The sequence below is a fragment of the Chinchilla lanigera genome, unplaced genomic scaffold (genome assembly GCF_000276665.1).
Source record: "Chinchilla lanigera isolate Chin_1 unplaced genomic scaffold, ChiLan1.0 scaffold00112, whole genome shotgun sequence".
NCBI lineage: Eukaryota > Metazoa > Chordata > Mammalia > Rodentia > Chinchillidae > Chinchilla > Chinchilla lanigera.
Window position 1 is genome coordinate 5621343 of NW_004955513.1, and position 27687 is coordinate 5649029.

Below are 27687 nucleotides of genomic sequence, written 5' to 3' on the forward strand. Positions count from 1 at the left end.
AGACAGGGAAAAAAGAAAAGAAAGAAAAAGAAAATATAGGTTCTTAAAATAGGTATAGGTGATCTTCTGGATTTGTGCAGGGTCCATTGTGATTTTACCCTTTTTGTTCCTAATTGTGTAGATTTGAGTCTTTTCTTTCCTTTTTTGATAAGGTTGTCTAAGGGTTTGTCCATTTTATTTAGTCTTTCAAAGACAAAACTTGGGGCTGGGGATTTAGCTCAGTGGCAAAAGTGCCTGCCTGGCAAGCGTAAGGTCGTGAGTTCAATTCCTGGTACTGGAAGAAAAGACAAAAAAAAAAAGACAAAACTCTTTGATTCATTGATTTGTTGTATTATTTTCTTAGTCTCCAGTGCATTAATGTCTGTTCTGATCTTTATAATTTCCTCGCTAGTATGAACTTTGGGCTTGGCCTGCTCTTCTTTTTCTAGAAGTTTGAGGTTCAACATGTTTATTTGTGCTTGCTCTGTTTTTCTGATATGGGTATTGTATCAGAATAGCATTTATCACTGCTATAAACTTCCCTCTTAGGACTGCTATCATTGTGTCTCATAAGTTCTGGTATGTTGTATTGTCATTATTTAATTGTTGAAACTGGGGGCTGGGGATTTAGCTCAGCAGCACAGCGCCTGCCTGGCGAGTGCAAGGTTGTGAGTTCAATTTCTGGTACCGGAAAAAAAAACAAAGAACAAACAAACAAAAATTGTTGAAACTAACTTCTTCTTTAATTTCATCTGTGACCCATTGGTTGTTCAGGAGGGTGTTATTTAGTTTCCATGTGTTTATGAAGTTCTTATGGTTTCTTTTGCCATTCATTTCCAATTTCATTGCACAGTGGTCTGATAATATACATGGGATAATTTTAGTTCTTTTGCATTTACTTAAGCATGTTCTATAAGCTAGTATGTGGTTTGTTTTAGAGAACGTCCCATGTGCAGCAGAAAAGAATGTTTATTTTGATGTGAGGTAGAACACTCTATAGACAGCTACAAAGTCCATTTGTTCAAAAGTTTGGTTCAGTTCTAATATTTCATTGTTGATATTTTATCTAGTTGATCTTTCTTTTTGTGACAGTGGGGTTTTGAGATCCCCCAGTATGATTGTACTAGTGCTTATTTGATTCTTTGTGTCCATTAATATTTGTTTTATATAGTTGGTGCAATGGTGTTCGTTGCATATATATTTATGATTGTTATCTCTTCCTCTTGGATTATTCCCTTTATAAAAATATAGTGACCTTTATCTTTCTTAATCAGTCTTGGCTTGAAATTAACTTTGTCTGCAAATAGAATAGCTTCCCCTGCTTTTTTCTTGGTTCCTGTGGCATGGAGTATTGTTTTCCATTCTTTGACTTTCAGGTTATGAATTTCCTTTTGGATTAAATGTTTCTTGTATGCAGCATGTCATTGGATCTTATTTCTTGATCCATTCTGCCAGTGTGTGTCTTTAATTGGTAAATTGAGACAAGTGGTTTTTTTGTTTTAAAGTCTCATGCTATGTGGTATGGGAAGGAGGAAATAGGGTCAAAAGATCCTTATCTTGTGGTAGAGGTATGTTAATATTTAGATTGGGATAGTAGGAAAAACTGGGTATAAAATTGGTGGTGAAACATAAAGATGGGAAAGGGCTAATATAAAATTAGAAAGTTAATTGGAGAGAAATGAAAGGAAAAGAAAAAAATAGAGAAAGGATAAGAAACAAAAAGTCAGGAAAAAGATATGAAAGTAGAAAGAATAAAAGTAGAAAGAATAAAAAAGTAGAAAGAATAAAAAGGAATAATAAAAAAAGTAGAAAGAATAAAAAGGAGCAATGAAGAATTCTCTTACTCTGTATAAACTATATTGGAAGAAAGGCAAGAAGTACACGTGTGTACACACAAACTCAGAAAGAAAACAATGGAATAAAAATTGGGAAAGTGAACAGCAGGAAGAAAACAGCAAAAAATGAAATGTTTTGTTTTGGATGTGTAGTTGCTTTCCACAGCCTAGGAATAAGGACCAGAACTCAAGTTGAGACGTATCTCTGTTCATGCTGGATGTCTAAGGTGGCAGTTTATGCCCAAAATGGTGCTCGATGCACATACAGGAGGGATAGAGTGCAGTGTGCCCTTCTGATCCTGTGTCACTCAGCTGAGCCTGGCCTCTGACTGTAGCAGCCAGGTCTGCTTTTCGCAGCTCCAGCCCTTCCATGGTACTCCCAGCTTGCTCTCACCACTGACTGTCTCCTGTGGCTGTCGTTCCCTCATTTACACTGGGAACTTGACAGTGTGGAGCATGCTGGGAGCCAAGGGGCTGCTCTGGGACCGCTGTTTAAGCAGAGGGCTTCCCTACAGTGGCATCTCCACCAGCTCTCATTCCGCAGTTGGAGCAGTAAGCACACCAAGGTCACTCACCAGTGGCTTACTGAGGAAGGCCACTCTGGAAGCATTGTCCTGTGTTTTCTTGCAGGTTCCCCACTGGTTCTCTCAATCCCAATGAGAAGGGTTTGGTTTTACTTTGTCTCCTGGTGGCAGGTGGCCAGTCAGCTGCATGTGGCTTGCAGAGTCTCCTCTCCTCCATAATGTGTTTTATTTCTTCTGTGTCATTTAATCTTTTTTTTCTTTCTTTTGTCCCTCCTGATTCCTGGGTAACCTCCTCTCACTTTGATTCCTTTCTAAGCTACCGATTTCTAGACTCTTGACACTTTTTTTGCCCAGATCTGAGTGTTTATTACTCTACTTTGGAAATTATCATTCTGTCCACACTACTCAGGATTTTTTAAAAATGCCAAATGAATTTATAGGACTTTTGGAGACCACACTATCTGAGAAACAAATCACGAACGGTTTACAGAAACACCAAAACTAGTCTTTCTTTTTCTTTTTTTCTTTTCTCCTTCTCCCCGTCCTCCTTGTCTTCTTTCTTTTTCTTCTTCTTTTTTTGAGATAGAGTCTCACGATGTAGTTTAGGTTGGCCCTGAACTCACATGTAGCTCAGGCTGGCTTCAAACTCACTGCAGTCCTCCTGCCTCAGTCTCCTGAGTGCTGGGATTACAGGCATGCGCCACCATACCCAGTTCGAAAGTCTTTATTTTAACAGGGTTGGTGCTGCAGCACAGGGGGTCAGTGGAGTCCTCCTGGACTAAAACCCAGAACGTTTATTTTGGCTTAAAGTTTTGGAGTTTCCAGACCGTGGTCAACTGGCTCTGTTGGATTTAGGCTTCTGGTGGTGGCAGGCAGCAAGTGGAAGTGCATAGGATGATTAGGGCTTTATGTGAACAGCCTGGTTGACGTACAGGTACAGACCATGTGACTTATAGTGCCCAGTTGGGTGAACCTGACCCAGAAGACACCACCACAGTGAAAATGGGAGTGCAGGAACCACTCTCTTGCATCCCTCCTACCACTTGCTAGCCACGCTTATGCCCGTCAGGTATCTTGTGGCCTGCCTTCACTGCATGTCTGCCTGCTTGTGCTGGTTCCTTAGGATTACTCTTGTACTCAGCTCCTATCCTCACTTCTTCCTGTTGCCCAGTGGGCCCTGTGCCACCCTCCCCTCCTAGGGCATGTGCGGGCCATTCCTAGCATATGGCTGTCACAGAGTGCTGTGAACATCTGTCTCTGTACCTTCTGCATGCACACCTGGATCAGGAGGGCTGATACACCAATGTGTTTGCTAACTGTGGGGACAACTGCTGCTTCCATAGGGTGGTGGGGTTCTTGCCTGGTCTCCCAGAACTCCATAGGGTAGTCTTCTCCATTTTTGCCCTCTCAGTAAGTGGTAGTATGCATCTTTACTTCTTGTCATTTCATTGGATTTTCATTTTTTTGATGACTAATGATATTAGTCATCTTACAGAGCTTCTTTGCTGTGTATGTGTTTTCTTGAGTTAAGGGTCTGTTCAAATCTAGCTTTTTTTTAATTGGATGGTTAATTTTCTTGTTCTTGAGTTTGAGAGTTTATATTCTGGGAACAAATACATCATTGGATATATGCTTTATAAATCTGTATCTGGAACTGTAAAAGTTTAGAAATTTTGCTAAAGTCTGGTTTATCTTTTTTTTTTTTTTTTTTTTTTTTTTTGCAGTGGTTTTATGGTTTTAGTCCATGAGGTATTTGAATTAGTCTTTGTGTGTGTGATGTGAGGGTGTAGATTAAAGTCCTCTCTGGTATGCATGAGTGTCTACCAGCACTGCTATGGGAAAGCTTTCCCCCAGGTGTGGCTCTGCATTTGGTCATAGTTCATGCCCCATGGGTACAGGTTGCTCTGTTGCATGGGGTTTGTGCCCTATGTGTCCCTGCAGTAGTCTTGGTGATAGGTACTACAGAGGAGCCTACCCCCGCCACCCCCAGGTGTCATACTGCTCTCCTTTGGGTTTCCACATGCACTTGTCCTGTACAGCCTAACCCAGGAGGTCAGCTATGCCTCAGCTTGGAGCCCTTGGTGCGGCTCTTGCCTGTCAGACCCAGTGACTTCCTGCCAGGCTCCCTTTACTTTCTTGAGTTCTGGCCACTGGTGGTGGACTCGTCAGCCTTGTCATGCCTGGACTGGCTTTACCTTGCCTTCTTTGTGGAAGATGCTTTTCCTGGGTATAGAGCTGTGCTGGGCCAGACGGCTTCTCTCTATTGCATGCTTTGCTTACTGAGTCCACACAGCTGGGGTAGAGAATACTGCTTGGTCCTTGTACTCACTTGTTAATATATTGTACATTCTTTTCCTTCTGGCTGTTTGCAAGAAGTGATGATGTGCCTCAGGGGTTTGTGTGTGTGCGCGTGTGCATGTGTGTGTGTGTGTGTGTGTGTGTGTGTGTGTGTGTTCCCACTGAGTTTCTTGATCTGTGGATTTAGGGTTTATGTTGAATTTGGGAGTTTTTCAGTTGTCATTTCTTTAGATGTGTCTTCTGCTTCTACCCCTTTCTAGGAATCCTGCTTCCATGTGTCAGACTGTGTACCGTTTTGCAGGTCACAGGCACTCTTACTAGTTTTTAGAATTTTTCCATTCTGTTTCAGTTAAGCTGTTTTTATTGACATGTCTTCTAATTTACTAATTTTTTGCGATACCAGTTATGCTGATTTCATTCAGGGTTTTCATTTCAGACATTGTGGTTTCCAGCCCAGAAGGTTCTGTGAGGTCTTTTTGAACATTTTTTTTAACCCATGGCTATATAACTTCTGAGCATATGGGATCCATGAGACCATTGGCTATGGCTGTGCTCACCAGCTCCAGTGCCACATCCAGCGCCAGCTCTGATTGGGCTATGGTTCCTGTTACTTGTAGTGCTTAGCTCAGCCTAGGACAGCTGCTGACTTGAAGTCCATCTGGTTATGCTGGGTTTGCTTTCCAGCTAGTTAGATGGGTCTGGAGCAGTTTTCAGTGCAGGGGTGATTACCATCTCCACTAAGGCAGACTCCTCTTCCAGCCCATGGGTATAAACTGTCCCTGCTTCTCTCTTGGCCAGCCAGATAGACCCTTGCTTGGTGGTGCTTTCCCACAGTAGTGGGAAACTGATGTCCTGTGGAAAGGCAAGGGTTCCCACGCCAGTGCCCACTGGTATCACATGAAAAGAAACAAGTCACCACACTGCTGCCCACTAATATCCCATAAAAAAACACAGATTCCTATGCCAGTTCCCACTGATATCCCATGGAAGGCAAGGGTTCCACGGTAGTGCCCACTGGTATCCTGTGGAAAGGCATAGGTAGGCCCCCATGCCAGTGCTTGCTAGTGTACCGTGGAAAGGCAGAAGTTCCATGCCAGTGCCTTCTGGTGTCCTGTGGAAAGGCACAGGTTTCATTCTGGTGCCTGCTGGTGTCCTGTGGAAAGGCACAGGTTTCATTCTGGTGCCTGCTGGTGTCCTGTGGAAAGGCCTAGGTCTTTAGAGTCCCTTTGGGAGTTCTACCTCTGGCTGAACATTAAGGTTCTGTGCTGTTGAGAGCTGGATGCTCAGGCTCCTGTGCCTGTTTCCTCCATGCCTGATGCATGTGGTTTGATAGTTGTGGCTTTCCACACTTCCATCCTCTTCTCTCCAGCAGGCTACATGTCCAGTCGAGTCCAGGCCTGTGTTGTTTTAGAAATGAGAGTGCTCAGGAAGCACAGGCCAGCACCATAGTCCTTCAGGAGCAGGTGATGGAGCAGTCCCGAGAGAGGAGGGTCTTGGGTGAGGAAATTCTCTAAGGTATTATTCAAGTTGTAAAATAATAGATTATTCTGATAAAGAAAAAAGGTGCCCCCGAGGAAACAAGATTTTGTTTGGTGCTGTCAGATGTGTAGGTGTTGACACCCAGAGATCAAATGTGGAAAGCCACTAAGAATAATCACCAGAAAAGAGAGCCCTGGGTACTCTAAGGTTTTTTGGAAATAGACAAAGGAGTTTGCTTTTAGCTTTTCTTTAGAAATAGAGGCAGCAATAAAGCTGCCGGTTAATGCAGGCTGCTGGCTGTTTATAGCTCAAGACATCAGACAAGACCATGCTTTCTCTGTAGTGCTTTTATCTTTCTGTCTTTTATGTTCACTGAGCTGAGAAACCCTGTGTGTAGCCTGCCATGTGGACTTCTGAGAGATTGCCGGGTTGTGCTAGTGTACCCATGTGTCACAGATTATCTAGGAACATCCCTGAGGGCCTGCAGAGTCAGGTCTGGGATGGGGCCAGCGCTACTCCTCCTGGTGAGTGGTAGAATGAAGGCAGGCCTGAGTGGAGGGGAGATGAGTAGAGGTCCCCTCAACTTTGCCCTGGGGTCACTGATGCTTCCTGAGGGGAGGCTGCTCACCAGGTTCTGCTAGCAAAGCGGAAATCTTTCATGTCCATTCATGTTTGCCCCTCAGACCAGCAGCCCCACCTCTGAGGGCTTCACCTTGAAAAATAATTCAGAAAAAGAAGAGGGCTGGCATTAATTAGCATTATATTTCAGGGGAGAAAACAGGTGAATGAAGTGTGAGGAAAAGGAAGGTTAGTAGGTTGGAGGTGTGGGCTAAGGGAACTTTCCTTCAGTGCAGGTGACCCTGGGCTATGATGGGGCTGGGCTGCTGCACCCAGAGGAGTGGTGGGGTCACTGTGCTCCCCGGGAGAGCCAACAGTTCTGCTGAGTTTGCTCTTTATCCTTCTCTTCTGTAAGCTGCTCATGATTTCATATGCTTTGCACATTTTTTCCAGGACTGTAGCATTCTAATAAACTTACTATGTAATTATAACACATTTTACATGTGATACAAACATTCTTCCAATTTTTCTGCTTTATTTTAAACTTATTGCGTAGACGCTTTCAAGACAATTGTTACTGTGATCAAACCTTGATTTCTGATCTTATAGAAGCATTGCCCAAGTCTGTGACTATATAGCTTCACTTTGGAATGAATACCACTTTTTAAAACTAGATAGAAGAAAAGTGACCCTTCCTACACATTTTTTTATTATGTTTAGAACCATTCTGGCTGTGTGTGTGTGTGTGTGTGTGTGTGTGTGTGTGTATGTGTATGTATATTTATCCTGTTTTTAAAGTCTTCTATATTGTGTCACTATGTTACTTTCAAATGAAAAACTAGAATAAAAAAGAATGCCTTAGAGCAGTGATGACAAACACAGTGGGCATACAGAGCCCACTGTCAGCACATGAGCCAAGTTAGACCAGCAGCTGAGCATTGGATAACAGTTGTTTTTTTAAAAAACTAAAACCTCAATGTTTAGGTTTAATTGCAGTGTTGGTACTTTGCAATAAGTGAGTTTAGGGTTGCCATTTGGCACTCAATCTCTGACATTTTTACCATCACTGCCTTAGAGTTCGGGAAGTAAGGTCCTTTGAACTGGAAAGCCCGTTTCCACTTGGCCAGAGCTGGGAGTGCCCCACTGGGCTCCTGGGTTTCTCGTTGGGCCAGCAGGTGGAGCAGCTGCCTTCGCCTGGTCCCTGTACCCCTATGCCTGGCCAGGAATGTTCCTCACCACTTCCTGCTTGTGTCTTTGTTCAGGAGGAGAACATTTGTTTGCACTGGGCAGCCTTCTCAGGCTGTGTGGACATAGCAGAGATTCTGCTGGCTGCCAGGTGTGACCTGCATGCTGTGAACATCCATGGGGACTCACCCCTACACATCGCTGCCCGGGAGAACCGCTACGACTGTGTTGTGTGAGTGTGGCCCTGCCCTGAGGCTGCTGAAGGGTTCTGTCTTCATGGGTCTGGAGCCAGTGTAACCCTGTGCCCCTTGGGGTCTTGCTGGTGGAGAGGCATCTTTCTCAGTCCACATTTGAGACTCACTGTGGCTTACTGCTGGCTTAGAGAGGGTTGTGTGAAAAGTTCCCAATTCTTAAGTTGGAGCTTAAGCAGAGTCTCACCTGACACTTCTGGGAGGCAGCGTGGGGACGGTTCTGCTCTGCCTGGGTTCCTGCTGTTGTGACGGCCGTGGGAGCATTCCCCACAGACAGGGATGGAGATGGTAGCAGTGTCTGCACTGGCTGCTCAAGGTTCTTTTTAGCCACAAGGTCTTCTTGTATTTAGAAGTGAGTCGTGGTGCAGCCTTGCTTTGCTGCTGGATCAGGACAGAGGTTCGGCTGCTGCTCGGATCAGCAGGCACCTGCAGCAGGGCCCACCTCACCTGGAAATAGGGGTTGAATGCTTTCCATGGCTTCTGCAAATGGGTACATGCCCCTGAGTCTATGCTGTCCCTTTACCATCCCTGCTGCTGTACTCAAAGGTCACACTTGGAGGGTGGATTTGGAAGGGGAGTCAGACCCCAAGTCTGGTTCTTAAATGCTCTTCGGGCTGACTGACTGGTGAGAGGAGTGAGCTATAAGGGTGCAGTGCGTGTGTTGAGGGTTTTTCAGGATGGGTAGTATGTGTTGTTCCTAGAAAGTGTTTTCAAACTCTCCACTGTGTCTGTTTTAAATTAAGATTTGGATGTTTTGTTGGCTTACATTTTTCCTTTTAGCCTCTTTCTTTCTCGGGATTCAGATGTCACCTTAAAAAACAAGGAAGGAGAGACACCTCTGCAGTGCGCCAGCCTCAACTCCCAGGTGTGGAGTGCCCTGCAGGTGAGCAAGGCACTGCGGGACTCAGCCCCTGACAAGCCTGCTGCAGTGGAGAAGATTGTGAGCAGGTGAGCAGGCTCCAGAACCAAGGTGGCTCTGGGTGGCTCATCGGCAGGTGGGGCTGGAAGAGCTTGGAGTGAATGTGTGTGCTGGAGCCAGAGCCCAGGTTGTCTGGGCGGGTGCCAGGCAAAGACCGTGCCTCCCTTGGGGTAGAACTTGGAGCAGTGACTCAACAGCCTCCCTTTCCTGTGCAGAGACATTGCGCGAGGCTATGAGCGTATCCCCATCCCCTGTGTCAACGCAGTGGACAGCGAGCCATGCCCCAGCAACTACAAGTATGTGTCTCAGAACTGTGTGACGTCCCCCATGAATATCGACAGGAACATCACCCACCTGCAGGTTGGTGGGTGAGCAGGGCTGCCGGGCAGGATGGGGCAGTCCTTGGGCCTGGGAGCTAGGCTCTTCTCAGCACTCAGAAAAACTACGCTCTCAGCAGTTGCCTCCTCAGAGGATGTGAAAGGCAGATGAAGAACCTCCTAGAAAAAATATGCACACTGTGAGAGGCTAAGGCAGGAGGATCACAAGTTTAAGCCCAGCCTGGGCAACTTGGTGACTGTCAAAACAAAAAATAAAAAGGGCTAGGATTTAGGTCTACATGAAAGCCCTGGGTTCAATCCCTAGTACTTAAAAAAAAAAAAAAAAAAAATCCCACAGCTCTGGGTGTTCCCCAGTCAGTGGTGACCTAGGACCCTGTGCTGCTTGGTCCTTAGGGCATGAATGAGGGGCACCGAACAGGTAACCTGTCCCCGACCCCCTACAGGACACAGTCCAGCAAATGACTTTTCCCAGCTCTGAGGTCACACAGGACCCTGAGAATCTATCATCCACTTCCTCTTCCTTCTCTGGCTAAAACTAGACATATTCTCCAGGACTGTCCTGTGGTTATGCTTGTACACAGCTCCCTGTCGCAGGATGGGCACTGTTTGGGCTTCAGGCAGGAGTTGTGGGACCTGAGCATCTCCTGTCCTCCCTTGGAGGGGCCGGGCCTGGCTGACCTGCCACCTCCTCTCCTACAGTATCTGAGTCTTCTATCTTGTCCTGAGCATTCTCACTCTTCTGAGAAAATCTGTGGATGAGGGGTGGTTCTAAGGGTGTGCAGAGCACTCCATGTGCCCCTGTGCCTGACAGGCTATGCTCTCTGTCCCCAGTACTGCGTTTGCACAGATGACTGCTCCTCCAGCACCTGCATGTGTGGCCAGCTCAGTATGCGCTGCTGGTACGATAAGGTGAGGGGTGTGTGTTGGCTGCTCATGCTTGTGGGGTGAGTGCTGTGAGGGGACTGTATCATTGCCCACCATGACCTGTGTTTGGAGGAGGAGTTGGAGGTGAGCCAGTGTGAAGGCCAGATAGAAGGGAAGAACAAGCTGGAAGTGAGGGGGTCCCTTGAGCAACCATGGGACCGAGGCCTGGACTCTGCAGGCCCAGTTCAGCAACCTTGGTACCACCGGATAGCGGCCAGGTAGAAGGTCTGGCATGGCCCTGGGAAGAAACAGTCTCTATTCCTTGTGCGTGGTAAGCCTTGCAGAGGCTAAATCTGGGTAGGTGGAGTGGGCATGGCTAGGCACTGTGGCCGGCAAAGTTGTGAGCTTGGGATCCGTGGGTCTGGGCAGGAGGAGCAGGGAGCTGGTATGCAGTTCAGGATCATTACAGTCATGCGTAGGAGCAGCAGAAGCAGGCTGGGTGAGGATAGCAGCAGGTTCTTTCCAGGGGACTGTGGAGGAGGGGGTCATGGCAGGGGACTTTGCTGTCTGACAGTGGGGACAACACAAGGAGAGCAGTGTGGCCAGTGTGGGGGCAGTGGTGTCACTGGTGGCGATGGAGCATGGGCCATATTCAGGTTCAGGACCAAGCTCCCACTGCTTGGATGCCCTGAACCTTGCATGGCTCTGTGTGTTGTTTGTGCATAGTGGGGGGTGGGCAGTGGCTGAGTCCCCCAAACTTGGGGACTGGCAAGGCTGAGAGTTTAGCAGGCACAGACCGTCTGGAGGGAGAGTAGGGCCTCAGCGAGGCTATGAAAGGCCAGGGCAGGAAGTTAGGACAGCAGTGTGACTGAGCCGCAGCTCAGTGAGGCCTCCCCTGCATACCACCAATGCACTGTTTGATCTAGTGCTCCCCAGTGTTGAAGTTGGAGGCTACACTGGGCCCTGTGTAAACACGTGTTGATGTTAGTTGATTTAAAAAGATGATCGACACTGCTGGGCCTTCGTGGCTGTCTGTCTGCAGGATGGCCGGCTCTTACCTGAGTTCAACATGGCTGAGCCTCCCCTGATCTTTGAGTGTAACCATGCCTGCTCCTGCTGGAGGAACTGCCGCAACCGTGTTGTGCAGAATGGGCTCAGGTAAGAAGTGCAGTGTGCTGGGCCCTGCTACCTGGTGTGCAAGCATGTGCATTTGCACCACAGCCAATGCCTTGTCTCCTAGAAGTGTCCTTTGTGTTGGCCATGACTAGTCAGGCCCCCATCACAGACTCAGACTGTAGAGAAGGATGGTGTTGGGTCTTTGGAACCAAAATCAGAGGGACCGACATGGCCTGCGTTCATGGCCGCCATCTCAGTGGATTGGGCTGATTTCACTGTTTTAGTGCTCAACTCGTTTTCTCTTCCTAATTTTTTGGCTTCTGTAGTGGTCGGTACTGGTGTCTCTCAGACTGCTGGCTCCTTCCTGAGGTACTCACAGCACTTGTCCCCTGCATTCTTTCAGCCAGGGTCAGGTTTTAGCATCAGCCACCCTGGTGTCTGGTAGAGGGGAGGACAGATTGTAAGTGACCAGCCTACACTTCTCTTTCCAGGGCAGAACAGATACCCTTTCCCCTACCCTAAAGCAATGCCACTGCCCAGGTTACTGACATTGTGTGTTGGTTCCCATGGCAACCAGGTCAGCTAGGCCAGGTGCAGATGAGACTGAGGCACAGCTAAGGCTACCACCTTCTAAATGTTGACAGGCTGAGCTCTGTGCCTGCAGCTTCTGGCAAAGCTGTAGCATTCTCAGATGAGAAGCCCATGTTTTCCTCTTCACTTACTCATATCTCATTTGAGAATGTGAGGGGACCTGGAATGTGCTGAGCCCAAACCACCTCTCCTCGTTCTGTTTTCCAGGGCAAGGCTGCAGCTCTATCGGACACAGGATGTGGGCTGGGGCGTGCGGACCCTGCAGGACATCTCCGTGGGCACCTTCGTCTGCGAGTATGTGGGTCCCTGTTGCCCAGGAAGGCTGGCTGCATGTGTCATTTCTGGGATGACGTGTTGTGTCTGCACTGCAGGACACTCTTGGGAGCAGGCACCCAACTCCTACAGAAGTGGATGTGGGGCAGAGAGGCCGTGGCTGTCTAGCCTCTCAAGCAGCCATTGGCCAGCTGCCCAGACACCAGCCTCCCACTGTCTCAGCCTCCAATTGCTGCCCAGTATCTGTCCCTCGTCACTGTCACTTCTGTCAGGTGCCTGGCAGAGGTATCCTGCACAGTGCTGGTCACACAGGAGCATGTCCTGATCCTCAGATCCCACTTTAGGCATGAGCCTGTGGTGTTTCCTGGTGTCTGCAGAACACTGGATTTCTGTGGCTCCCCTGGCACCACTATCCATGTGAGGGCATGAAGATGGCATATGTCTGGGCTTACTCAATGTCCTCTCTTCTCCCTGCAGGTATGTTGGAGAGCTGATCTCTGACTCAGAAGCTGACGTTCGGGAAGAAGACTCCTATCTCTTTGACCTTGACAACAAGGTACTGTGCTTCACAGGGCTGAGGCATAAGGAGCTGGCTGTGAACTGTAGAACATGGATAGTTTGCTCAGTCCAAGGGCCTGGATAGTGCCTAGTGCAGCCAGTCCTGGAGACCAACAGAAAACAAGCACCTGCTATTGATTGGTGCCACTGCTCAGGCTGCCCTGGGCTCAGTGCTCCTCATGAAGCCCCCAACTGGGGAGGCCTGTGCTTATGGAATGAGCCACCTACCAGGAACTCCAGCTGCTGCTCTGGGCTAGAGCCCAGCAGGCCTGAGTCTGCCAGAGACTGACGGGGCCATGGCTTTGAGCAGGGATCACACATGAACAGAGGGGCTGCCAGGCGTGCCCTTCATGTCCAGTTGACCTCTGTGGTGCTGGAATCATGTGCTGGGAGAACAGAGGCCAGAGCTGGGTCGGCTCTTGGACTTGATATCTGGCATGTCCAGGCTGGAGTTCAGATGGCTGAGACCCAGCTCAGCCCATTGATTCTTCCTTTCTCTGAATTCCAGTGGATGTCCCCACCATAGTCTCTGGTCCCTGCAGTCACGTAGGACATAAACTAAAACAGGTTTAATTGCATTGTTGGCACTTTGTGATAAATGAGTGGGTTTGGGGTTGCAGTTTGGGGACCAGGTCTCTAAAAGTTTCCCCTTCACTGTTCTAAGGTATCAGCTTTAGTGAAATGATGTGTTTCCCCAGAAAGAAGCTGAGTGCTGGAATGTTACTCTCGCAGGTATCTATAGTGACACCCAGCCCCAAGCGATAGTATCTTCTGCCATTTTATGTGTGTGCACCTACACATGTGGCTAGAGTGTGTTTGTGTGTATGTGCGTGCGCGTGTGTGCGCCTAGCATGTACCTGTGTGTATGCAGTACACACACCTGGGGGGGTAACGGCCATGGAAGGTATCCTCTTGTCATTGCCTGCCAGTCTTTCTAGGACTGTCCTCCTGGTGGTTTGAGGCCCATGTTGTGGTGAATGCTCTGTCCCTGGTGCGTACCTCAAGTATTGTTTATCTCCTGTGGCTATTTTTCTTTCTTTCTAGTAATGTCTTACAATGAGCAAAAGTTCTTCTTTTCATTGTAGTCTGATTTATCAGTCTTCTACGTGCTTAAAAGGGCTTTTGTAATACCTTAGTAGGTCCCTGGCCAGGCTCTGTGTGCTGTATGTCTGTGTCAAGGTGACTGTGTGTGTTTGAACCCACATGCCCACATATAGGTCCTGGAAATTTCTACTTTTGCCTCCAGGAACAAATCTGCTGTTCTGTATGCAAGAGTTTTCCTTCCTCTTGGTAAATACCTGGGAGTGGAGTTGCTAGGTTGTGTGGTAAGGGTATATCTGACTTCAAAAGAATGCATTTTTCAAAGTGGTCACTCCACTTGACATTTTCACCGGCAACAAATGAGTTACGGGCACTATAATTTTAATTTGTGTTTTCTTAGTGGTTGATGATGTTGAGCATCTTTTCATATGTTTATTGTATACTCTCAGATCTTTTGTGAGGCAATTTTAAACTCATTGCCCATTTTTCGTGGGGCTGTTCCTGTCTTGGATAGGAAGAACTGTTCATGTCTTCTTGAGTTTTGCAGTTGTTGGGTCTTTGTATTCAGCATATGTTGTGAATATTTCTTTTCAACCTGCCCCTTACCTCCTGGTTTTCTTTTTCTTTCTTTTTTTTTTTTTTGATACTGGGAATCCAGTTCAGGACCTTGTGCTTGCCAGGTAGGTGCTGTGCTGCTGAGCTAGATCCCTGCCCCTCTTCTGATTTTCTTGACAGTCTTTCAGGAAGTAGAACTTTTTATTGTTTGTGCTTTCTGCAGCCTGGGAAATTCTTGTCTACCCAAAGGTCCTGAGGATTTCCTCCCACCTCTTTCTCTAGAAGTTTTGTGTTTGATCCTTCACTTGTGCTGATCCAGCATCAGTGCATGGTCTGAGATGTGGCTGGCCTGATTCTTCTCTGTGACTGTGTGACTCACCCCCGCCTGAGACGTCACTGCTTTGTGTTCCTTTTTCTTGTTTGCCTGTGGCCCTGACACCAGCATATGTTCTTGGTGATGGTGGGATTTAGTAAAACTTGGGACCAGTCCTCAAATGATTCTTTTGCAAGTCCTGTTAGCTTTCAGGCCTTTCCTTTCCCAGGTAAGGTTGGGAACAAGTGTGTCAATATGTGCAGGGGTCCCTGGGCCCTGGTGTCCTGGCACTGACATGGGGGACTGTCCACTGGGTTGGATCTGTGCTTTCTCTGAGCAGAGCCTTTATGTTCAGTGTGTAAATGTTACACACATTTTGTTACATTTATTTCCCCAACAGTGTCCTGCCTTTTGTTCCTGTAAAGAGTATCGCTTTCTTATTTCATTTCCCTATTATTTGTGGCTATCCTTAGAATAGTGGATTTTCTGTATTTTAACCTTGTTAAATTCACTCTCAGTTTTGGCAGCTTTTTGGAATATTCATTAGAAGGCTTGCACATGTGATCATGTCCTGGGTGAGTATGGCTTGCTCTCTGTCTCTAGGCTTTGCCTTGCGGTGAGCATGGCTGGGCCCCCTGCTCATCTTGGTGCTGTCCCTAGGAATCCTGCATCTGCCCTGCAGCAGATGGTAGGGCCAGGCCACCTGCAAGCACTCACACATTGCTAGGATTCAGCTCCATAGCAGTCAGTGAGACCCTGCCCTCAATGCTGCTCACAGGGTGGCCATAGCACATCTTCTCCACAGTGCTCCTCACGTCTTTCCAGGCTTCCCTTCCCCCTCTTGGTGCATGGCCACCTGAACCTCCTGTACTGCACCTCTGCCTTTCCAGAATAGCACAGGAATGGTTCTCCTTGCTCATGTGAAAATCTATGAATATAGCATAGTCTCTTCGTTACCTGCTCCAGACCCCAGTCCATGTCTGCCTGATGAGATGTCTCAGGGCTGGAGCATGTTCTTCCTGCTCTGTCCTGGAAGGAACATTATGGTATCTGAGTCCCTGTCCCTGAGGTGGGGGCATTCCTGGACTGTCCCCTTTGCCTGCTGTCTCAGCACTATAGAGAACAGGTTGTTGGTCATGGGTGCCTACCATGCCTTCCACACTTACTAGAAGGAATTCTTTCTAAGAAAATACAAAACCCTTCCCATGCATGCTAATCCTACATGTTTTAATCAATGAAGCCATTCTTCGCTAATTTGCAGTTGTCACTTTCTGGCCTTCAGGGCCATGGGAATTAGCCTCCACCTCGCTCCATTGTGGGTCTTACATTTTGGTACCGGCAAGGTTCCTCTGTTAGCCCTTCCCCTGGAATCAGCTGTTTCTCTCAGACATCTTTTTCTTTGATGGATGAATTATTTCAGATAAAATCAAATGCAGATTGCTTATTTCTGTCAGGTACCACTGGCTGTAGACCCTGCTGTCAGAGAACAAAGTAACAAAATAAGGCTGCACTTAACTCTGCACTCATGCTGATGATTCTAGTACAGGGATTTTACCCCGTTTTTCTTTTTTCTTTTTGCTTCATACTTGTATCTCCTATAGTGAAAAACTTAGTTCTTAAAACCCCTACTTTCAGAGCAGCATAGCAGTGCTGCAGTGATAGTGAATGATACCTGTTTACAGAAGCAATGTTGCCACAGTGGCAGGGAGTGCAGTGTGATTCCCGAGGGGTATTGACCATATTGCTGTGCATAGAGGATGCTGTGCAGTTACCCACGCAGTTGGTGTTGCCATGGTGACAGTGATGAAGTATGGTTACCAAGGGGGATTGACTGCATTGCCATGGTGGCAGGGAATGCAGTGAGGGACTTTGATGGTGATGCCATGGTGACAGGAATACACTGAAGTTACAAGGTATGTTGATGGTGTTGCCATGGTGACAATGATGCAGTGTGGTTCCCAAGAGGCTTGCTGTGGTAGCAGGAAATGGTGTGTAGTTATCCAGAGATGTGGATGGTGTTGCCCCAGTGGCAAGGAACGCAGTTACCCAGGGACATTGATGGTGCTGCCCTGGTCACAGTGAATGGCAGGGTGGCTATCGGGCAAGGGGTGTTGCTGGTGTTGCTACAGTGGCAGGGATTGTGACAAGGTCACCAAGGGACATTTGCCTATTCTACAGTGGCAATGGGTCCAGGGCAATTGCCAAGTAATGTTGACAGTTTTTTTGTAGGGTTTTGGTCTTTGGAATACATTCCACTAGAGATGTGTAACTGCTTTGCAACACTTGAAATAATTATTTTTGTTCAGGTTTGTTACTCATATCAAATCCAGTTGTATTAATGTGTTTTAGTTCATTTTAGATTTTGGAGCTTAAAAATTTTTTAATTTTTTATTTTACAAAAGATTGATTTACATGCTTTAAGAATTGTAAGATGTTAAGGCAAGAAGATTACAAATTTGAATACATCTGGAACTTAGCAAGACCCTGTCTCAAAACAAAAAATTAAAAATGGATGGGGAAGGCCCTAGGTTTAATCCCCAGTACCACAAAAGATAAAAAGGACGTACATTAGAGAAGAGCCTTATGCTGTCCAAATTCTCGTGTTGTGTGTCAGGCTGCTGTGGAAACACCATAGATGGGCTGGAGTCCTGGGCCTAGCACTGCTGGCTCCTGGCCAGCGCCTTCTCACCATTCTCCATGTGGTGTGAGTGGTGAGGAGCTCTTTGATCGCATCAGATCTCCACACAGGGTTCCATCAGCTCCCTAAGGCTCCACCTCCCAATACTGTCTCCTCAAGGGAGGATTTCTACTAGGAATTTGAAGGCAACAGACACTGTGACCATGGCATCCTGACAGGTACCCACCCATACGTAAATTACATGAAAAATACTTCCCAGAATTTCTTCGTCCTCCTTGTGCTCACACAGGTAGTGGGAGGGTCCATGTGCTTCGCTCCACACCTCACACCTTCCTGTGTATCAAAGTCAGTGTATTAATTAGCAGGATGTAGACCCTTTTTCAGCCATTTTGGGACACTGAGGAAAACCTCAGCTTTTGCTCTTTCTGCACGTGGCCTCTCAGTGAGTGATTATGCGCACTTTTAGTCTCAGTCTACCATTGTCAAATGGTCCCCATGGTTCTGTTCACCTGAACAGTGGTGGGTTCACAGCCAAGGAGTTTGATTACAATGCTTATTTGCCTATTGTTTCTTTTTTTATGAGACAGGGTCTCACTGTGTAATTCAAGCTGATCTTTAACTCAGTGTGTAGCCCTGGATGGCTCTGAACTGAAGACAGTCCTCTGCCTCAGCCTCCTGAGGGCTGGAATTATAGGCATGCGCCACCATGACTAGCCCCATTGATTTTTGTATTGCTTCTGTTTCTCTGCTGAGACTTCCTTCTCTGAGATGCTCGGAGAGGATCTGTGCTGCTGAAGAGAGGCTTTTGGAAAACCTCCTCTCGGCAGGGCAATGTCTGGTGCAACCCAGGGCTAGATTTGACTGGCTCTCGTCTGTCTAGAGTGTGTCCGTGCTCTTGCCTTTCTGTGCCTTTCGTGTGGGTTGGCGATGCTGACTTGTGCAGAATTGTCGCTTTCTCTGATGTGTTACCTCGTCTTGCTTATTGGCCTGACTTCAGCTTCCAGCTCTGCTTTACACATGCAGCTCTGGTCTCTGACCTGGCCATTTCCCTGTCAGCTCCCCCGCCCCATCCCGGGGCCATCAACCATGTCTGTGTCTCTGTTCCGGTCTTTCAAGGCTGTTTTCAGCCTGGCTCCATCAGCCAGAGGTCTTGCATGGCCTTGGCCACCCGCAAGGGGGTCTTTCTCCTGAGTCCACAGCCCTGGACTCCAGCAGCCAGCCCTCAGTGTTTGGGGCCCAGCCTGCATGCTCAGCCTCTTACTGGCTGTGTTGTTCCTTGGTACCTCAGACCTATGTGGTTGATAGTTTCAGGGTGCTTTCTACAGGGCCAGGGCTACCTGTCGATTCTAATTTCATAGCACCCACAAGCAGAGGCCCAAGTAAGTCTACCACCTGAGGTTGTGGAGCCATGGTTTCTTTGGGGCAGACCTGGGGCAGACCTAGGCCAAGGGTGGCTGTGTCCTTGATTTCAGTGGTGGTTGCCAAGTTTGCTTTGAGGTGTGTTCTCTTGGGGATATTGATGGGGTCACTCATCTGCATCCACAGATCTGAGCTCCTCTAGAGCTCTCCATACCGCTCGTCCTGTTATCCAGAGGGTCGCTGGAGCTCAGCCTCTTGCCTACACTTCCCTCGTGGGTTTGGGCTTGATCTCGGGAGTGCCCTTGGCCTTCTGCTGAAGGGTCCTATGGGTGACCAGGTACCTGGGAGCTGTGCTCACAGGGCCCTGCCATCTCCAGGACTTAGGTCCTAGAAGACACTCCACACACTGTTCCAGTTTACCTGACTGGACTTGTCAGCCAGGGCTGCAACTTAATAGTTTATGCCTGCAATCACAGAAGAGTTGCAGGTGTGCAGTGTGGCCTTGGGGCCCTATCCAGCCGGGTACCTCCTTGGGGCCGAACAGGACCATGTCCAGGTCCTTACTGGCTGCCAGCTGGGCCTCCTGTGTGCCATGCAGCCTTGTCCAGGAGCAGCAGCTTCTCACACCTGGGGTTCCTGCAGAGAAAGAAAGCTCTGTGTCTAAAGACACTTGCGGGTTGGTCTAGCCCTCCGTCCTGTTTGTATCTTCCAGTCCACTCAGAGTCCCTGTCATGGTATAAAGCCTCATGAGTGATACAGGTGACGTCATGACCACCTGGGACCCTGGGCTCTTCTCAGTTCCCTGGGTTAGCAGACACCCTGTCTCTTGTACGATGGGAGTCAGTGTCATGTGGCCCTGTTGCTGTTCTGCCAAACCCCCAACTGTCACCACAGGTCACAGGAAGGGTCTTTGATCATGACAGAGTCCATGCCCAGCTCTGGCTCTCCGGCTACTATGCAGATGAGGGCAGTGCATCCTGGGTCCCAAGGGCTGGAGCCTTTGACTGACCTTTCTTCTCGCCAGGATGGAGAGGTATACTGCATTGATGCACGCTTCTATGGCAATGTCAGCCGCTTCATCAACCACCACTGCGAGCCCAACCTTGTGCCGGTGCGTGTATTCATGTCTCACCAGGACCTGCGGTTTCCCCGGATAGCCTTCTTCAGCACCCGCCTGATCCATGCTGGAGAACAGCTGGGGTACGTACAGCCAGGCCAGGGGAATGGTGCGGAAGTGGGCGGATGCTGGGTCAGTGGCTTTGTCCAGCACATGGAGGTGCTGAGCCTTCTCTTCACCCCCAGGTTCGACTATGGGGAGCGATTCTGGGACATTAAAGGCAAGCTCTTCAGCTGCCGCTGCGGCTCCCCCAAATGCCGGCACTCAAGTGCGGCCCTGGCACAGCGGCAGGCCAGCGCAGCTCAGGAGGCCCAGGAGCATGGCCTGCCGGACACCAGCTCTGCAGCTGCTGCTGACCCACTATGAGGTGCAGAGGGGCTGGGAGGGCCTGGGGTCAGACCTGGCCAACTGTGACTTAGAGAAAGAAGGTTCTTCCTGGAATGTCCACAGAGTCCCAGGGGGTTGGACCCCTCCCAGGAGTGTCCATTCTGAGGCCTCACACGTAAGCCCAGCACCAGGCCAGAGTGCACGCTGGACCACACGCACCTCAGAGACGCTGGGACTCCACGGGGTATGACCTTGGGGGCTTCTGACAGTGTCTTGTCCTTGCGATGTTTCTCATTTCCTCCTCTGGCCTCAGAGGTTCTCGCCCCACCACTGCGTTTGTTTGTTCTCCTGCCAGGCCAGACTCCCATGCGGCCCCTCCTGTGGCTGCTCAATGAGACCAGCGCCACAGGGCAGCTGGGCGGCCCAGGGCCACACACAGGACACGTCCACGGCCCGGAGTGGTCAGGGTGGCCCTGCCCTGACTCAAGGAAATATGGGCCTCCTTTTTAAAGAAGTCCTCTCTCTGTGTATCAAACCCTGGCTGGTATTTCTGTGTGAGGGTTGGTGGGCAGGCAGACCCCACACCAGCCCTGCCAGCTCCACCCATGCTGGCACCTTCTGTTGATTTTTAAGCCACATGCTATGATGATGAATAAACTGATTTATTTTCTATCATTACTGAACATTAGGACAAACAAAGAATAAAAACACAAAACACAGTCAACGGTGCTGAATCTGGTGTGGTTTCTACTCACCATGTGAAAATAAACTATCAACTGTAAAAAGAGAACAAAGGATTTTAGAATTAAACGCAGGAAACTCTTTTTTAAAATGTTAGCCTTGTAGTGTGAATAAATTTGCTGTCACCTTTTGTGTGACAGCCTGGCAGGTCATGTACTTTTTCGGCATATACCTTTCTAAATACTGTAATTAGTGCAGGGCAGTGGAGTTCTTTTCGTGTGACTCTTCTAAACATTCATAATGCAGTCATGTTTATTTTTTCTGTTAAAATGTTTTTGACGGTTTTAAGAGCAGTCTTTTGGCTCAGACCATTTCTTGTTCTGTTTTCAATGAAATCAATAAAAAAAAAAAAGAAACACTGTAAGTGAAGTTTCATTATGACACCACGTTTCTGCTGGTCTCTGCAGAGCCCAACTTGCCAGGTGGGAGCGATACTCAGGCTCCCGCTGCCTAGGACCCGAACAAGCCCCGCCTGCACCCCAAATAGTCAGTGCAGCCTTCTCCTCACCCAGTCCTGTCCCCACAGAGGGGACACTGGCACACTTGAGGAGAACCACCGCATGTACGTGTGTCAGCATTCGCAGGCTAGGAGTCTTTCTGGAGCTGTGGGGCAGCGCCAAGTGAGTCCCCATGTCCCCGGTGTTGTTGCCCCTGGAGCTCCATGAGGCCAAGTAGCCACACAGGGCCCTTCCTCCTTTCCACCCACCCTAGGACACTGGCCCAAAGCTGCATGCTGTGCACTGCATGCAGGCCTGGCCTGCTCCATAGGAGCTTGTAAGTGCAATAAAAAATAGATCAAAAGCTGTTTCCAGTAAACGGAATTCATTCAGGTAGGCATTTTCTAGAAGGAAGGCAGTTATCCTTGTGTTCCAGGCAGCCCCACAGGGTGACCTGAGGCTCTGGTGCCAGCAACAGGGGCAAGAGGTCTGGGTCAGGTGTGACTGCACAGTGTAGGACACACAGGGCAGTGGCCACCGTCTTGGGCACCTGGACCTTGGCAGCTGTGGCCCTCACAACTCAAGGAGGGGCTGTGCAGCCCAGGGAGGTCGGAAGAAACCCAGGTTAGGAGGGCTCAGGGCTATGGGCCAGGTGACCACCTCATCTAGCAGTATGGAGGTGGCAGGGGGCCCTGGGCTCATGGTTGAGGCACCACTGACCCCATAGTTGGATGGGGTTCTAGTGCTTTGCATGTGGACTGTTCACCTGCCTTGGATCTGGAGTTGGATGTGCAGAAGGTATGTGTCCAGCCAGGACCCAGGCCAGCTGCAGTTCTCAGAGGCATCAGGAGGGCCAGCAGTGAGAGATGGGGATGAGGACACCCACAGACCTTATCATAATCGATTCCATCACCTAATGGGGTGCCCACCTTATACAACAAAGAGACAGGCTGAGGTGTCTGGGGTCACCTGGGCTGCGAATGCTCTGTCTGTAGTGACCCCTGCCTCCTGTGTGGGTGGCAGGTGAGACCCAAGGCTCTAAGCAGGGACAGGTATACAAGTATGGGCATCAAGTGAGGTTCTGGGCTCTGAACCCAGGACAGTGGGACCCTGTACTCTGACCCAGCACACCCATTGCAGATGTGAAGATCTGGTGTCCAAGACCAGTGTGCCTTCCAGGGCTCAGCCTCATGGCCAGGTTGTGTTGTCCTGGTGGTGTTAGGTGGGCCCCTTGGGGTGCCTGTCGATTCTAATTTCATAGCACCCACAAGCAGAGGCCCAAGTCTACCACCTGAGGTTGTGGAGCCATGGTTTCTTTGGGGCAGACCTAGGCCAAGGGTGGCTGTGTCCTTGATTTTAGTGGTGGTTGCCAAGTTTGCTTTGAGGTGTGTTCTCTTGGGGATATTGAAGGGGTCAATCAATTCCTGGCACCTCCTCCTCCCTGTCAGTGTCCTGAGTTCTGTGCTGGGCCAAGTCTAGAATCCTTGGGGTCATCCTTCAAGTGCAAGACCCCTCAGGGCTTCCCCTGGTGGCCGGAGAGAACCTTGCTTCCAAGAGGCAGCCGCCTGGTCACACAGGCCTCTGCCCAAACAGCTGTGGCTGCTGCCTGGACAGAAGCCACCCAGCCACACTGGTGGCTGTTATGCCATGAACATCATGTCTGGTTATTACAAAAACCTAAACACGTAGAGCTGGAAGAAAAACCCTCCAGAAATTCCCCTTTGGCCACTTCTGCCTGCATGGACCACAGTGCGTGCATCTGTGTGCACAGCTTCAGGAGGATCACAGTGGTGCCAGGCGCCAGCTGGTGTGTCCCAGCCACCCAGTATCTGAACTGTCAACCTCTGCTGGGGTACTTAGGAACAGCTCCATCCTTCACTAGTAAGAGCACCCTGAGAGATGAGTCCTGTGCATCACCCTTTCTACTTGTGCAGTGATCTTCAGGAAAGGGGTCTCAGCCCATATCCAACTGGGAAAGCAAAGCCAGGAAAAAGGTTAAAAAAAAAGAAACGCTGAAGCCCTCCAGAGTAGAGGGAGGATGTTGCAGAGCTTCTGCTCACCCGGCACAAGTGGAAGCTGCTGGACGTTCTTGGGCTGGTGGGGGCAGCTGCAGCCAGCACCGCGGCTCAGGTCTCTGGGCCATGCGGACCGACTCACAGAATGGATTTGCAGTGCACACATCGACCAGCCAGGACCTCCCTCTGCAAACACTTCTTGGAGAGCTCCCCAGGGAACTAACTTCCTGGCTTTTGGAACCCAAAGTGCAAATCTTTGTTTCCCAAATAAATGTTTATTTGACTTCCGGTCAGCCTTAACTCGGTGATCTGTTACCAGTGTCACGCAGGAAGCGCAGGCCTGTCCTTGCCCCACTAGGGGGCTTCCTTTCCCAAATTGAGAGCACTTCTTACTCCTGTCTGCAGGAAAGACTTTGTTATTTTGCACTCCTTGGGTTATTGATAAAATTGATTTATTACACATTTCCCTTTTGTGAGCTGCCTTCATGCAGTGTTTGTGTTATTGGCATTCTTCTTACTTATATGGGCTCTCTATATATTGTAGTTTTATGCCCTCACTGATTTTAAATTTTATACGTGGCAAAATCTGACTTGTGATTTCTAATTGTTACTGTACTTGGAAGGACCTTATCTATTCCCAAATTTTAGAAATCACCACCACTGGTTCTAGCTCTTGGTTTTGACTCCAGGTAGAACTTATTCCATGAGTGGTGTATGATGCAGATGTGACTTTTACATACTGAGGCATGATTCATTGACGGACAGTGCACAGATCTTGTGTGGCCAGCTCTGTAAGCTCTGACAGGAGCTTTCACCGAGTGACTCCCCCGTCATCCAGACAGGGACTGGTCCCCCTCCCAGGGATGCTCTCTGCTACTTCCCTGCCACCCACCGCCCTGAGAGGCAATGCCAGTTCTGAGTCATTCTCAGCTGTTCTAGAACTCATGTTAGTGGGCCACAAGCTGGCCACTGTGTGGTTTCTCTGCTCTCGTTCCCCAGAGCATTGCTCTACTGATCCTTCCTCAGTGTTGAAGAGATTTCTGTGCCAGGAGCATGTGGAATTTGCTTACCCACTCTCCTAGCATGCTGTCCTGTCCAGCTGTGGCTGTGACATAATGAGCTACATGGTGAGCTCCCACACTGCACCAGTCACAGCCCTCAGCCTGCCCTCGGTGCTGCAGCCTGGTTTGGAGCAAGGGCAGTTTACCTTTTGTTACTTTCTCGATTAGTACTTTATCCCAAGGTGCCCTAGGCATCTCCAATGCTTCATTTCCTGTATTCTTCCAAGGCCATGGCACCATGATGGCCTGACTGTGGTCTGAGTGTCCCCCAGGAATTCAAATGTTGAGGTGTGAAGTGGTGTACCCTTGTGGAATGAATGGTTGGAAAAAGGTATCAGGGGGAGCCCTGTGGTTGAGTCCTGGTGGCTTTGTAAGCCGACACAGCTGAGAAGAGACACAGACGCTGTGTCTTGTGTCCACACAGCTCCCAGAGGCCCCAGGAAGTGGCCGCTACCAAATGTGGGCCCCCAGCCTTAAACCAGCACTGTGTGCCAAGATCAGCCCCTTCTGCTGTAAGCCTGCTCGAGTGTTTGTGATAGTAATGGAAGTTTGAGTAATAAAACATGGACTTACTGTGTGTGGTGTCCACACCCACTTTGTCATCTTTTTTTTTTTTTTTTTTTTGGTACCGGAAATTGAGCTCAGGACCTTGCCAGGCAGGACTTGTGCCGCTGAGCTATATCCCCGGCCCTCCACACCCACTTTGAATTCATCTTTGTGGTGGGGGTTAGGCGGGGGTCGTGTTTGCTTGTCATGGGAGGTCCAGCCTTATTCGCTGCTCTCTAGAGTCTTTGCCCCCACTAAGTTGTCTGGACTCCTCTGGAGCATGAGGTGATGCATGCACAAGGCTCCTTATTTTGGGGCTGTTTTGTTCCACTAGCTATTGTCATCTTTATGGCAATATTATCCTGTCTTCTTATTGGAGCTTTATGTATCAGAACTGCACAGATGTCAGCTTTTATAAGAAAAGTCTGGTGGGATTTCTTGACCCTTCTAGATCAGTGTTATTGGGTGTCTTTTAATATAAAAGGAACCTGTTCTAAGTTGCTGGGTATTTGGCAGATGTTGCCATTCCGTAACAGCCCTGACTTGAGACATAGGGCACCCTCACTGCCTCTGAGGCTTCCTGGAGCCTCAGACCTCCCCCGCCCCGCCAGGCTCTGGTATCTCCCATGCCAGGATTTCCTATAGCACACTGCGCTGTCTCTGGCCTTCTTTGCTTGATGTTTCATTTTAATTTTTGAAACAATCTCAGACTTAAAGAAATTGTGCAAGTGCAGCACAGGAAAATCTCCTCTGTGGATGATTTGAGAATAAACTGCCACCTGATTACCCAACATCCTAAATGTGCACATTCCTAGGGCAGGGACACTGCCCTGTAACGGCCACGTATGGACACCAGCCCTGCTCCCCGCTGTCCAGCCTCAGACCCAGGAGGCTTGGCATTGGTCCCCAGTAGCCCCTGTGGTCATCTTCCAGGGCAGCATCAAGCTAGAACAGTTCTCATCCTCCCTTCCTTTTTATGACCCTGGCAGGTTTGAAGGTCACTGGTTAGCTGTTGGAACATCCTGGGTTTGGATTTTCCTGCTTTCCTGAGGGTTGGAGCCAGGCTATGTGCCTCCAGAGAAGCATAGGGCGGGCCTGGCTCTGGGGCAGCTGCCGTCACTCATGGGTAGGATTTGTCTGTTGCTGATGTGTGAAGGTCAGTCACTATTCCAGTGGTGTTGGCTGGGCTCCTGTTGCAATCAGTGGACTCTCCCATGGGGTGCAGCTTCCAGAGGGGCACAGATATGACCCTGTGTCCACTTTGGTTTATTCATGTGCATTTAGGTGCCTGGTTTTCTGTTCTGTCAGTGTCTAGAATCCATCACTGCCAGTTTTACTTGGGTATGGACAATGTCAAAGCTTTCATGAGAGGGCACCCTATGGCTGCCCCTGTGGTACAGGTCCCTGTCAGCCATTGAGGCTGTCTTGCTTTCCAGTAGCAGAATCTTCCAAATGCATTAAGATTTTTGAGGGGCGGTGGGCATTGAGACAGGGTCTTGCTGTGTAGTTCAGGCTGGCCTTGAGCTCCCTATGTAGCCCAGACTGGCCTCAAACTTGCAGTGATCCTCCTGCCTCAGCCTCCCACGTTCTGCGATTACAGGTGTGCACCAGAACACCTGGCAGCATGTTCTTTTTATCAATATATTCTAATATAAAGTAGTTGGATATGCCAGGCATGGTGGTACACACCTGTAATCCCAGCACTTGGGAGGCTGAGGCAGGAGGATCACTGTGAGTTCAAGGCTAGCCTGGGCTACAAAGTGAGCTCAAGGCAGCCTGAACTATATAGTGGAACTCTGTCTTAAAAAAAACAAAAAATAAAAAATGAACTACACAGTACATACAAAGGAGGGGCCGCCCAGAGCTCATTTGCATCCTCTGGTCTTGGCTGGAAGCGCTGGTGCCAGTGGCTCAGCCTGGTGCGCTTCTCCCATAAGCCTGGTCTCTGCTGGGCAGCAGGCCCTAGGTCAGGATGGTGAGGCAAACGCTTGGCTGGTTGCTGGAAGTTCTCTGGATTGAACTGAGCCGCATCCCACCCTTTTTATTTTTCTTGTGAGACAGGATCTTGCTATGTTCCCTGGGATGGACTAAAACTTTCAGTACTCCTGCCTCAGCCTCCCGAGCTGCAGTTGCAGGTGCCCAGCAGGGCTATTGCCCTCTGCCCCTTCCCTGCCCGTGTGCCCTGTGTATGGCCTCTGACCCTGGCTGTGCAGCGGCTGAGCCCGCCAGGCCTCCCATATTTGGCCGCCTCATCTGCATGTGTTGAGCCCTGGTCCCTGTCTTGGTGGCAGCTCCCTGCCCCCGCACTTGGGCACCTCCCTCCAGTGGCAGCCAGGCAGCACGACCAGTGCTTCTGTCACTCCCTCAAGGTCTCTCAGCACCCACCAGGCCTGACCTGACCCACACCTGCCCGCGGGTGTGCATGGCTCAGCGCCCAGCCTGCTCTCCCAGCTTTGCATTCAGCTCCCTTGGACCGGCCTTGCTGTCTCTGCCCCTAAGAGCTGCCAGCCCCATCGTGTCACACTTCGATGTCAGTGCAGTGGCTGCTCCCACAGTGTCCCCTTCCTGCCAGGTGCATCCCCAGGTCATCCCCTGTGAAGCCCTGCCTGTGTCTTACTGCTGACTGCTCCAGACACCTGGCCTGGGTGCATAGAGGGGTGAGATGGGCACAGGTCCTGGGCTTTCTGGGGTGGGGATGACAAGCTTTGTTTACAGGGTCTGGAGGTAAAGTGGGAGGCTGGGGTCTGTGGTGGTGAAGTGGCCATGAAG

General features: G+C 49.3%; 1 protein-coding gene across 8 annotated transcripts in view; it reads left to right on the forward strand.

Annotated features, from left to right (window-relative positions):
• The window catches only part of Ehmt1 (euchromatic histone-lysine N-methyltransferase 1), a 151114-nt gene extending 129897 nt beyond the window's left edge, over positions 1-21217 (forward strand). For 7 of the 8 annotated variants that reach the window (XM_005408627.2, XM_005408628.2, XM_005408624.2 and 4 more), the window contains 9 exons: positions 7936-8090; positions 8890-9057; positions 9244-9388; positions 10198-10275; positions 11273-11388; positions 12145-12231; positions 12688-12766; positions 19699-19874; positions 19977-21217. In XM_005408627.2, the coding sequence (XP_005408684.1) occupies positions 7936-8090; positions 8890-9057; positions 9244-9388; positions 10198-10275; positions 11273-11388; positions 12145-12231; positions 12688-12766; positions 19699-19874; positions 19977-20157 (1185 nt within the window). In that variant the 3' untranslated portion in view covers positions 20158-21217. Of the gene's footprint in view, positions 1-7935; positions 8091-8889; positions 9058-9243; positions 9389-10197; positions 10276-11272; positions 11389-12144; positions 12232-12687; positions 12767-13432; positions 14439-19698; positions 19875-19976 lie in introns of those variants that run through there. The other variant, XM_005408631.2, reaches the window with a different exon arrangement.
• The last annotated feature ends 6470 nt before the right edge of the window (positions 21218-27687 follow it).